This window comes from Puma concolor, chromosome A3 (assembly GCF_028749965.1).
Source record: "Puma concolor isolate L17-30 chromosome A3, mPumCon1.1.hap2, whole genome shotgun sequence".
Classification (NCBI taxonomy): Eukaryota; Metazoa; Chordata; class Mammalia; order Carnivora; family Felidae; genus Puma; species Puma concolor.
Genome location: NC_141669.1, coordinates 41,334,259 through 41,347,261, shown reverse-complemented (window position 1 = coordinate 41,347,261; position 13,003 = coordinate 41,334,259). Strand labels below are relative to the sequence as shown.

The 13,003-nt window shown below is 39.2% G+C and overlaps 1 protein-coding gene across 1 annotated transcript in view; it reads left to right on the top strand.

Moving 5' to 3' along the window:
- Nucleotides 1-13,003, top strand: part of DNAH6 (dynein axonemal heavy chain 6) — a 222,804-nt gene that overhangs the window by 197,433 nt on the left and 12,368 nt on the right. The window contains exons 69-72 of the mRNA XM_086700734.1: nt 866-985; nt 1,530-1,651; nt 8,801-8,930; nt 11,393-11,520. Coding sequence (XP_086556860.1) covers nt 866-985; nt 1,530-1,651; nt 8,801-8,930; nt 11,393-11,520 — 500 coding nt within the window. The remainder of the gene's footprint in view (nt 1-865; nt 986-1,529; nt 1,652-8,800; nt 8,931-11,392; nt 11,521-13,003) is intronic.

Here is a 13,003-nt window from a genome sequence, read left to right as displayed (position 1 = left end):
TGCCCCTATAAGACATTGCTGTCTTAGAGGAAATAAATCATTGAGATTCCAAAGACTGAAATAACTTTCTTTCAACCAACCATCTCAGCTTGAAAGATAATGAAAAAGATTTCTTCCTGACATAATGGAAGATATGGAGATGAGAAGAGATGAACACTTAGAGGATTCAGAAGCTGACAATGTCAGCAAACTCCTTCCAGGAACACCACAGTGGTGAATAATGCAGCAGTGGATCTGGAATTTTTCGAAGGAATTATATCAGCAACAGATATCATTCCGATGCATTCCTACTTATAAGAAGCATGCTGAAAGTAGCTTCTCTGTTGAAAGAAAGATGGTATACCAATAAGTTTTAATTCCCCATAACATCATCTCTGTGAGGCACACTGTCCTTTCACCTTGGATCTATCTTTCCTTCCTAGCTGATAAAGTATGTATACAGTTTGAATGCCTTGTTGTAAATGTTTTGGTTCCATTTATTTACTGGCCTTGAAAAGAAGCACTATTTCATGGAAAGTGTACATGTTTTAGAGTACTATGATCCATGATTGGGTAAGACCCAAAATCAATATTTTAGGGGGAAAAAAAAGGAAGAAGGAAGAAATATGTAAATAAAGCTCAGTGACTTTGGTTTTGGTTATTTAGGGAAAGCAAAATAATTAAGCTAGGGTACATATACTAGGTTTTTTCCTGCTTTTTAAAAATCGAATTTTATTCTCTTTTGGGGGAGTAGTGGAAGGAAACTCTGACATGCTTTTTTCACTTTCAGTTCCAAATAAATGTATATATAAACACAGCTGTTAGAATTTGGGTATATGCATATCAATGAAAAATAATATGTTTTAAAATGCAACCTCCTTTTCAGGTGAAATTACATATGGTGGTAGAGTTACAGACACCTGGGATCAAAGATGCCTTCGGACTGTCTTAAAAAGGTTTTTTTCTCCTGAAACATTAGAAGAGGATTACAAATATTCTGAATCAGGTGAATGACTTTTCAATATTATGGAAAGGACCTTTCTAAGAAGTCATCAACAGCATCTTTCAGTTTTCCATCTAGGAGCTCTCGGGGTCCAGTCATCACAACCCAGTCCTCACGCCCACCCGCCCCATCCCCCTGCTGGACCACCTCCAAAACTAGTTTGGCAGTGAAAGCACAAAAATGTCACTTTGAATTGTTTGTTCTAAAGTGGGTTGTATTTGGTCTAAACGTATTTTCAAAGTTATATAAATTTGGAGCCCTTCATAAGGCATGGCTTTCAGCAGCACACCCCTGGATTCCCAGATTCTTGAAAGGTTCTGGAGGTCACCCAGAAATGTTAGGACACTAATCACATGCTCAAGGCCCTGAGAAAAGGGAGAGGACGAGGCACAGTAATGAAAGGAAGGAGGGTGGGAAAAACAATCCCCTTTTCTGTGGAAGGAAGTTGATTATAGCCACCATCTGAACAGGCAGAAAAGGACCAAACTTGGTGGTACAAAGCTTGTCTATTTGAAATAGATTTGCCTTCTGTGTTTTCAATAAACAGGCATCTATTTTGCACCATTGGCTGATACCCTACAAGAGTTTAAAGACTACATTGAAAATCTGCCTTTAATAGATGATCCAGAAATATTTGGAATGCATGAAAATGCCAACCTAGTTTTCCAGGTATGTGGCTTTTAACTTAAAATACGTTTTAATATTGTATATATAAACTTGAAACATCAATAATCACCTCACTAGTTCTGTAAATGATAATATCCTTAAATAAACAAAGTAAATGTTTCACCCCAATTTCGGCATTCGATTCCAATTTAGCCTGTTCCCTCTGGATCATTCACAAAATCCTAAGATCATCGTCTTTTCTTCCCTGTTACTGGCCACCTCCCTCATTTCCTGGCCTTCTGCCTACTCCATATCTACCTGCTAGTCCACTTTAACATGGGACTTTGGATGATGATCCAGAGAGTCCTTTCTCTTTCGTCCTTCTCCCCCCATGCTGAACAAATCTGGATGATATTACACAAAAACTTATGGATCCACAGATGATTAAGTTACAAAAGTATAGTAACAAACATCAAAAGCCAATAAAACAGTGTTCTTTAAAAGTGTGGTTCATCAAGGTCACAGTACCAGATCCTAACAGTAGGCCCAAAGAGCAAACTGGATAATTTCTCTAAGACCTTATGATGCCCCACCATTACCCCAGGGGTAGTCCAAGTACCTCAGCATGGCACTCAAGGCTCCCCCATGACCTATGTACTACATACCTTTCCAGTTTATTCACCTTCCATGGTCAGGCATCTGTGGATAAACCAAAGCCATGAACTAAGGTATGTCCCGTACAGCTCTGGAATACTATATAGGTAGGGGACTAGGTTTGGCTCACAAGGCTGAAGGGAATCATCTTCCTTTTCAACTTAAATTTTGCCCATACAAGTGTTAGAGGGCCAGATCTACCTGGATGTCAATGAATCCACACAAAACAACAATGGAACTTCAGAAAAAAACTCCAGGAGGTCAATGCTCTGACACCTTATGTCATGATTTTCTACCATTAAAATTGCTTTGCTACTCAGCAAAGAGTTACAATAATGTCTTGTTTTTCATTATTATACTTTCAGGAAGGAAAAGAAGTGACCAAACCAAGTGTTAATATTTACTTATATCTGACTGTTTGCTCTGGAGTGGGGTTGGGCCTGGGGCAAGGGGTGAAAGAAGGGAAAGGGGAGTGTGGATATAGTAAGACTTGCTGCATCCTGTGAAAAATATAGCACTGTTGGTAGAGGTAACACTCTTGGCAATGCGCACCTAGGAGTATAGTTTTGTGTTTTCCATTGGTTCAGAATGACTGAGAATGAGACAGCAAGCAGGTAGTGAACACCGTGGTATGCTTTTCTGTCTAGCCTCCCTTTCCCCATTTTTCTGATATTATATGCCTTATTCCCATCTCTTTACTTTGGGACAACAGCCCCTTCCTCATTCCATGAAATTCTGGTAAGACCCCTTACCTTCAGAAGTGGACAGTGACTCAGGTCTGGCCAAAGGCAGCACTCCATCACCTCGTCACTCAAATTGGTCCATGGAGCAGGTACATGGACCATGTTGGGTGAGAGGGAGTTCTTCCCTAAGACATAGTATGTATAGATGCTAGGATGGGGGAAGGCTTTCTCTTTCCTTTGGAATCACTGGCTAGAATACTATATATGTGTAGCTGTCTGTGGCCTTACCGTTGACACCCAACCGATTCCTCCTACCACATGGAAGCAACTCATGTGCCATAAGAAAGAATGAGATAAACTACAAAGCATGTATAGGAGAGAAAACATTAGGTCCATTCATGCCTGAGGCCCATGTGACTTGTGTTCCCTTCCCAGTGTATGAACCCACAGATTTCTTTTCTTTGATTAGCTGATTTAGGCTAGATAATTCTGCCTGTCATCAACAGAGTCTTTACACAAAAGACAGAAATGATTCCTTCCTCAGTCCAGCAAACTATACTTACATAGATGCTTATTAGAAACTAGTAAAGAAAATTGGACCTTGGCCTGTGCATATCAGTTGGAGATACAAGGCAGAAAGTGCCTCCCAAGAAAATAATAAGCATAAGTCAGGCACCATCTGTATAGACTGTCTCTGTCTAGGCACAAATATATCTCTGTTATCTCTCTTCTCATTAGAAGCTGAATAAATGGAAAGGAAAAACCAACAAAGGGACAGAGCCACCTGGGTGGCTCAGTGGGTTGAGCTTCCGACTTCAGCTCAGGTCATGATCTCATGGTTCGTGGGTTCGACCCCGCGTCGGGTTCTGTACTAACAGCTCAGAGCCTGAAGCCTGCTTCAGATTCTGTGTCTCCCTCTCTCTGCCTCTCTCTCTCTCTCACTCTGTCTCTCTCTGTCTCTCAAAAACAAATGAACGTTAAAAACCAACAAAGGTTGAGTAAATATGTGGAGGAAAAAAACATACTGAAGGATAGAGGATAGAAAACACCATCCAAAAGATACAGACTTGCCCTCTGCAAATCATCTGCTGTAAAAACAAAAAAATATGTAAATAAACAATGTGTTTTGGCATCTGAGATATGGTGGAAGACCTAAGCTGTATGAAAGAAAAAGCCAGAATCCAAGAACAGGCCAACATGTATATATGAAGGATGCCAGACTGGCTATACTAAATACTTAAGGACTCTTCTAGCCAACCAAGAAGTCAAGAAATAAAATAGAAAAGCCATATTAATGATTAGCACTGAGCAAGGAAACCAAACTATTTAACTATAGCATTAAGTAAATAACTTCATATGTGCTTAGGACCCAATGAATATGTCTATGTCAAAAGTCATATTTGAAAGAATGTCTGTCATGTAGCATATAATTTTAACACTCATGATCTAAAATCCCAGGTCCTGAGGCCTCTCTTTCAGGTAAGTGGATGATGAGTGTTATGACGGAGGTTTCAAAGCCAAGGACTAGAGATTGGGGAGGGATAGATTGGGAAGACTTTAGGCAATCCCATGGAACACCCCTCCACACATTCTGGATATGTGCTTGTACACAGGCATCTAAACATGAAGAACTAAAAGAACTGCCCTCACAAGACCTGTGTGAGAGCCATAGAAAGGTTCCAACAAATATACATGAGAAAGATACCATGTTTCTGAATAGAAGAAAAATCTAGGAAAATTGTACATTTAACTAACCTTGGAATAGGAATTTCTATACACTAAAGAGCATAGCAACATTACAAACAAACATTAGAAAAAGCCAATAGATATGACTGTCTCAAAAATATAAGAAAATTAAGAGTAATGACAAAGCAAGCGTTTTTAAAACAACAAAAAAGAAACCTGAAAAGTTAACTGTCCACACGGAAAGACCATATGTTAGAACACAAGGTGAGTATCAATAGGTTTTAGAAGGCATATATCATACAAAGTATGTTCTCCAACCACAATGGGATAAAGGCAGAAGTCAGTATAACTTCTAGCAACCAAAACAGTGTAGTACTGGCATAAAGACAGACATAGAGACCAATAGAATAGAATAAAGAGTCCAGAAATAAACCTTCACATTTGTGATCAAATAATTTTTGACAAGGGTGCCAAGACTATTCAATGGGGAAAGCACAGTCTTTTCAACAAATGGTGCTGGGGAAATAGGATATCCACATGCAAAAGAATGAAGTTGGACCCTTATCGAATACCATATATAAAAATTAACTCAAGGGATAAAAGACCTAAGTGTAAGACCTAAAACAATAAAACTTTAGAAGAAAACAGAGGACAGAAGCTTCAAGACCTTAAATTTGGCAATGATGTCTTAAATATGACACCAAAGGCACAGGTAACAAAAGAAAGAACAGACAAATTGGATTTCATGAAAATTTAAAATTTTATGAGTCAAAAGACACTATCACAAAAAAAAAAAAAAGCACAAAAAGGCAACCCACAGAATAGGAGAAAATATTTGCAAATCATATACCTGATAAGGGGTTAATATCTAGAATATTTAAAGAATTCCTTAAAACTCAACAGCAACAACAAAAAACAACCTGATTCAAAAATGGGCAAAGAATTTAGTAGACATTTCTCCAAAGAAGATACACAAATAGCCAATAAGCGCATGAGAAGATGCTCGAGATCACCAATCATAGTTAAACACGAATCAAAACTACAATGAAATAAAACATCATACCCATTAGTATGGCTGCCATCAAAATAACAGAAAACAAGTATTGGAAAGGATGTGGAAAAATTGTGTACTGTTGGTGGGAATGTAAAATGGTAGAGCCATTGTGGAAAACAGTAGTGTAGTGATTCCTCAAAAAATTAAAAATAGAATTAATATATGATCCAGCAATTCCACTTCTAGGTATATACCCAAAAGGACTGAATATTTGTACATCATGTTCGTAGAAGCATTATTCACAGTAGCTAAAACTTGGATGCAGCCCAAGTATCCATCAACAGATGATAAGCAAAAAATGGTATATACATACAGTGGAGCATTATTTAGCCTTAAAAAGGAAGGAGACTCTGCAGTATGCTACAACATGGATAGACTTTGAGGACATGATACTAAGTGAAATAAGCCAGTGATATATAGACAAATACTGTATAATTCTATTTATGCGAAGTATTTAGAATAGTCAAAATCACAGAGACAGAAAGTAGAAAGGTGGTTGCCAGGGGCTAGGGAAAGGGAAGAATGAGGAGTTATTGTCTAATGGATAAGGGGTTTCAATTTTATAAGATGAAAAGAATTATGTAGATGTATGGTGGTGATGGTTGCACAACATTATTAATGTATTTACCACTGAACTGTATACTTAAAGATAGCTAAGATGATATTTTTATATTACCTGTATTTTAACACAAAGGAATTGGGGGGAAATGTTAATTTTATCATAGAATTATGTCTGATAAATCAGTCATAAAAACACTAAAAATCAAAAGTGTGAAAAATACAAAAATAATTTATAAAGATGTAATACAGATGACCAATGAATATATTTTTTAAATGCTCAACTCTGATAACCCTCCAAGAAAAGCAAAACAATGAGAAACTTTTTGCCTATTAAATTTGAAGACTTTTTAAGCAACGATATTAGTTCTTGCAAAGATAGATAGGTCCTCTGATACACTATTCTTGGCAGTATAAATTGATACAATGTTTAGAAACCAATCTAGTAATACTCACTTTAAAAATATTCTTTTGGAAGGAGCACCTGGATGGCTCAGTTGGTTAGGCCTCCAACTCTTGGTTTTAGCTCAGGTCATGATCTCCCAGTTCTTGAGTTCAAGCCCTGCATTGGGCTCCACTCTGGCAGTGTGGAACCTGCTTGCGATTCTCTCTCTGCCTCTCTTTCTCTCAAAAATAAATAAATAATTTTTAAAAATATATTCTTTTGGAAATATATCATTTAAATAATTTCAAATATAGTAGGTGAAATTCATATACAGATATTCTACTCAGCGTTTTATAAAATCTAAAAACTAGAAATGTCAAAAAAAAGTAGATAAACAACGATATTAATTATTATGGCACATTTCATACCAGTCACACAGTCACTTAAAGCATGATTCATGAAGATTTTTCAGTGACATGAAAAAATGTTCATGAAATTGAAAAAGAATGAATCTACATAAATTGTATAGGCTCAATTTTTTTCTTCTTTTTTTATTTAGATTCAAGTTAGTTAACACATAGTGTAGTATTGGTTTCAGGAGTAGAATTTAGTGATTCATCACTTAAATAAATGTAACACCCAGTGCTCATCCAAACAAGTGTCCTCCTTTTTTTTAATTTTTTTTTTAATGTTTATTCATTTTTGACAGATAAGAAGAAACAGAGTGCAAGTGGGGGAGGGTCAGAGAGAGGGGGAGAATCCCAAGCAGGCTTCAGGCTCTGAGGTGTCAGCACAGAGCCCGACGCGGGGGGGCTGGGAGATCATGACCATGAGCCGGGAGATCATGACCTGAGCCATGACCTGAGCCGAAGTTGGACACTCAACCTACTGAGCCACCCAGGCACGCCCCACCCCCATCATCCATTAGCCCATCTCCCCACCCAATACCCTCCAGCAACCTTCAGTTTATTCGCTGTATTTAAGAGTCTCCCATGGTTTATTTCCCTCTCTGTTTTTATCTTAGTTTTCCTTCCCTTCCCTTATATTCATCTGTTTGTATCTTAAGTTTCACATATGAGTGAAATCATATGATATTTCTCCTTCTCTGATTGACTTATTTTGCTTAGCATAATACACTCTAGTAATATCCATGTATGGGCTCAATTTTTTAAACTACAAGCACATATACAGAGAAAATATCCAAGTGGGGGAAACTAAAATTATAAATATCTCCGGAAAGCAGGAGGATCATGAATATTTTTTCTTTATACTTTTCTGTATTTTCTAAATCTTCAGTAATAAACCATAATGCCTTTTTTAATGTTTATTTATTTTGAGAGGAGAGAGGGCACATGTGGGGTGAGGGGCAGAGAGAGAGGAGAGAGAGTGCAGAGCCTAACACAGGGCCCCATCTCACGAACTATGAGATCATGACCTGAGCTGAAATCAGGAGTAGGTCACTTGACTGAGCCACCCAGGCACCCCATACTTTTCCTAATTGAAAAAAAATGTTATTTAAATAAAAGTATGTTCCAAAACAGCATCCTCATTATTTCTTCTTCATTTTTAGCTAAAAAATTTTATTCATTTTTTATTGGAGTTAAATGTATATAAAATAAAATTCACCATTTTAACCATTTTAAGTATACAGGTAGGTGGCATGAAAAACATTCAGATTCTTTTTCAACCAAAAATGTTTAAATGTACACTGACCACTATGTACAATTGACCCTTAAACATAAACTGCATGGTCCATTTATACACAGATTTTTTTCAATACAGTACAGTACTATAAACATTTTCTCTCGTGATTTTCTTAATAACATTTTCCTCTCTTTAGTTTACTTTAAGAATACAGTACATAATACATATAACATACAAAATATGTTAACTGTTTATGTTATTGATAAGGCTTCCAGTCAACAGTAGGCTATTATTAGTTATGTTTTTGAAGAATCAAGTTATATGTGGATTTTCAACTAAGTGGCCAGGAGGGGCAATGCCCCTGACCCGCACATCGTTCAAGGGTCATCTGTACTGTGCATTTCGAATGAGTACATTTTACCAATTCTATCTTCAACATAAAATTTTCCTTTTTTTGACAGTTGCCATTATATTTATGTTAAGTAAACTGTGCTGCACATTATTTTTTGAGAATTCCAGTCTTCACTGCTCTCTTTCCTCCATTACAGTACAAAGAGACCAACACTTTAATCAACACCATACTTGAGGTTCAGCCAAGGTCATCTTCTGGTGGAGAGGGAAAAAGCAATGATGAAATTGTCCGAGAACTTGTTGCTTCAGTCCAGATCAGAGTTCCAGGTAACAAATACTCCCTGGCTTCTGTATATCATAGGACTTTTAGGAATAAACTCAGAAAGCTGAGTGATGAGCAGGTGTCCAAACCTGCTTTATTACAAAGACTTTTCTTTATGTAGAGAGCGCTTCTGACATGGAGCTCTCCATTTATAGAGTGGAAACTTTGAGCACCTCAACAACTCAACTTCCAGAAGCATGAGGAGCAAGTTGGTTTCTAGCCCTGTGTAACTTTACCTAGACTCCTTCCTGAACTTCCTCATGTCTCTAGACCTGTGCTTCCCAAGACAGTAGCCACTAGCCACGTGTGGCTACTTAAATAAGTAAAATTTAAAATTAATTTCCTCTGTTGCACTAGCCACATTTTGAGTGCTACTATATTGGACAACGCAGATAAAAAATATTTCCAAATTGTAAAATGTTCCATTCGACAGCCTTGCTCTAGAATCTCTCATTTTTTTCTCCATTCAAGAGAAATGGCTAAATTAATATCATCTTGTTTTCTGGTGAGTAAAGTTATCTTCCCGAAAGATCACAGAGATGTGCTCTCACACTTTTCTTACAGTGACTGTAGATTTACACTTCTTAAGTCTACTATAAAAGTAAACTGTGTTTCTTCCTACTCACAACACTTTTGACACCAAGTGTGTGGGCTCTTCCCTTACATAAGCAACAGTCCAACTCTCTGGACACCAACAGGGTATCCGACAATCCAGTTATGACACTAACTAACCAGAGTTAGCACAGACCCCACAGGTTAAGGGCTTAATCCCACAAGACCACCCTCCGCTTCAGTTGCCAGTCTCAAGTCCCAAGTTGTGACCTATACTTCTGATCAACTGACTATAAATCAGGTGTTCACATAAACCCCTTCTTAGGTTTACAATTTGCTAGAAAGGCTCAGGGAAACACATTTACCAGCTTGTTATAAAGGATATAATAAAGGGTACAGATAAACAACCACATGAAGAGGTACATTAGGGTTAGGTCTAGAAGAGTCCCAAGTGCAGGAGCTTCTGTCCCCATGGATTCAGGGTATGCCACCCTCCTGGCATACAAAAGCTCTCTAAACCCCTTCAGTTAGGGTTTTTATGGAGGCTTCATTACTAGGCATGATTGATTACATCATTAGCTGTTAGTGATGAACTCAACCTCCAGCCCCTCTCCCCTCCCAAGAAGTCAGAGGGAAAAGCTGAAAGTTCCAACCTTCTAATCACATGGTTGGTTCCCCTGACAAGGAGCCCCCACCCTTCAGGGTTTTCCAAAGTCACCTCATTAACATAGAGTCAGGTTTATGTCATGAATAATGAAAGATGCTGCTTTCATTCTTAACACTCAGGAGCTCTTCCAGGAGCTGGGGTCAAAGCCAAATAAATATTATAAAAAATGATGTTCCTATTACTCTTATTACTTAGGAAATTACAAGGGTTTGGAGACTCCAGCCAGGAAGAACCAGGGGCAAAGACAAAAATATATATTTTTATAACATCACAGTTCCAGAGACTGATTCTTGCAAATTCTCTGAAGACCTCCCCCCCCAAAGAAAAAAGCCAGTGCAACCTCAGAAGCCAGTTATCTCCTCCCAAAACAGGCCCTCAAAAGAATACCTCCTGAGTAGAGAGTTCTGTTAATGTTGAGGAAAACTGAGTCAGTTATATTAGGAAGCAATTTTTAACAAATGTAAGATAGAGGACCGGCTGGAAAACGGATGCAGAGACAGATGGCTGGAAGACGGTGTACTTGGTTCATAGGGTGCCCTGACACCTAGGAGATTTTTCTCTCCAAGATTAATAAAACTTACACTTTCACTGAAGTAAGCAATGCATCTGCTGAGGCTGAGAGGACAGGGATATGACTGGTTCAATAAGAGAACTGAGGGTTTGGAATAGGAGACTGGGACATGGGATGACCCAAGACTGGACCAACCCACAGTGCTGTGATTTTTCTATAGCAGTGGAAGTGCAAATTCAGAAGGAATTTGGTACATATACTTCAGAGCCACTCACTAACACTACTCAGATATGCAGGGGAAATGCTGGTCCTTCATTTTTTATAGCTTATATGAGCCTCCATTTGCTAGATTATAGGGAAAAGGAAGAGCAAAATTTTTAATCCAGCTTGAACCACGGGCCTAATAACTGAGTCAGTCCCTTTGAGTAATGCTCAGTAACAAGATAAATGCTAGTCTGCCTCATCCTTCGTTCTCCCCCTCCAACCCCCATCTCTCTGAGATGCAATGCGGTGTGCAGAGAAGAGGGGGGCTTACATACCTGCATGGCAAAGAAAACTCAGGGTCCCTGCACCTCTGGTCTCAGAGATGGCCCTCGCCCACCAGGCAGCCGCTTGTCCACCCAGGCACCCCAGAAGTTGGCTTTTTAAAAGTTAAGATAAGTGTGTTACAATAGCAATGTTACAAGGACAGAAATCAATGATAATGGATCTGAGGAATCAGCATGTGTGTGTTTCAGAAACACTAGAAATGGAGAGTGCATCTGAGAGCCTTTTCGCCAAGGATTCCCAAGGACGCCTTAACTCTTTGACTACCGTTCTCGGACAAGAAGTGGACCGCTTTAATCAGCTATTGAAGTTAATACATGTATGAGTGCTCCTGCCAGCATTGCTGTTGGGTACCAAAGCTTTGTAGAGAAATTATCATAATAAGAGTTTTCCGTTCCCGTTCAACATTTCTGTTTGAATATGCTAATAACTTTTCAAACACAACTTGTCTAAAATTGAACGCACGTACCCTCCTCTAATGAGTCTGTTCCCTTTCTCTAATAATGCCTTCATCAGTATGTGACACTATAGATCCCCAGTCTCATGATCCTAACTCATGCCCTTAGGATTAGCACTGACTCTAGACCTTTGATCAAGGACCTAAGCACTGAATCTCTCTGGATCTCTGAAGAGATCTCACTGGATCTCAGAGAGATTCAGTGCTTGTTCCTAATGTCTAGTTTGCAGGTAGTAACAGTCTTTATGAGGACTCTGAAAACAGAGTTTCTGCAAGTGTGGGCCACAAAATGCCTGAAATAGAATCGGCTGTGCTGCGTGTTCAAAATGTAGATCCCCCGATCCCACTCCAGACCTCCTGAGTTTGAATTCCTTGAGAAGTTCCTGGGGTTATGAATTTTAAGTAAACTCCCCCAGATGACTCACTGCAACTAAAATTTGAGAACAACTATTTGGGCCTTTGCCTTCTGCTCAGGAATACTCTGGATAACCTTGCCTTTATAATGCCGTCTGAAGGCCTCCCTGGTTTCTCTGTGCATTACTTTGATAAGGAAAACACACAACCCATTAGAGACCAAATATTGAGCATTAACCAGAAAAGTTTTGCTGCCAAGCAAGGACCAAATACCTAGCACAAAGTCAAGGCTCAGTGAGAAGATCGGGAGGGACAACTGGGGCAAATCTTTTATTAAAGCCAAAGATTGTCTCCTTATTAGAAAAGCAGTCTCCCAGTGTTGCTCATTGGCTAGCAATAGTTAGGTTGTGGGCTAGGGGGCACTGGGTCAGCTGAATATGCGGAGTCCCCACCTGGGGACTATGCTATCTAGTCAGCTCTATACCAGTGTCAGCAGGCCAGGTAGCCAGGTAAGGGGTCAGCACCTCCTATACAGAATGAGCCGGGACAGAGATGAAGCTGCTAGGATGAAGATATCCAAATGCAATGGCCAAAGCAAGATAAAAATTCACTTCCCTCTCTGCTAACAGCCCTGAAGAAGCCCTATAGGGCAGGTATTTAATCTTGCTTTGTGAGTTCATCCAGGGATCCCAGCTGGAGGGCTGGCTCTTTCAGCCTCGACAGGGAGCTTGTACCTCTGGGCCCAAGGTGGCTGCTCCTATCGTCCTCTTTTTCCAGCCAGTGGGACAGGGGACAGGAGAAAGAGAGGGCTGACAGAAAGCAGGTTCCTCATAAAACTGTGACCCAGAACTGTGACATCATTTTTTCTTGCACCCCTTTAGCCAAAATGTGGTCACGTGGCCATACCCCAGGTGCAAGGGTGGCTGGGAAATACAGTCTCTATATAGGATTGCTAAATCCCTTATGTACCCAGCTAAAACTAAAGAAGTAC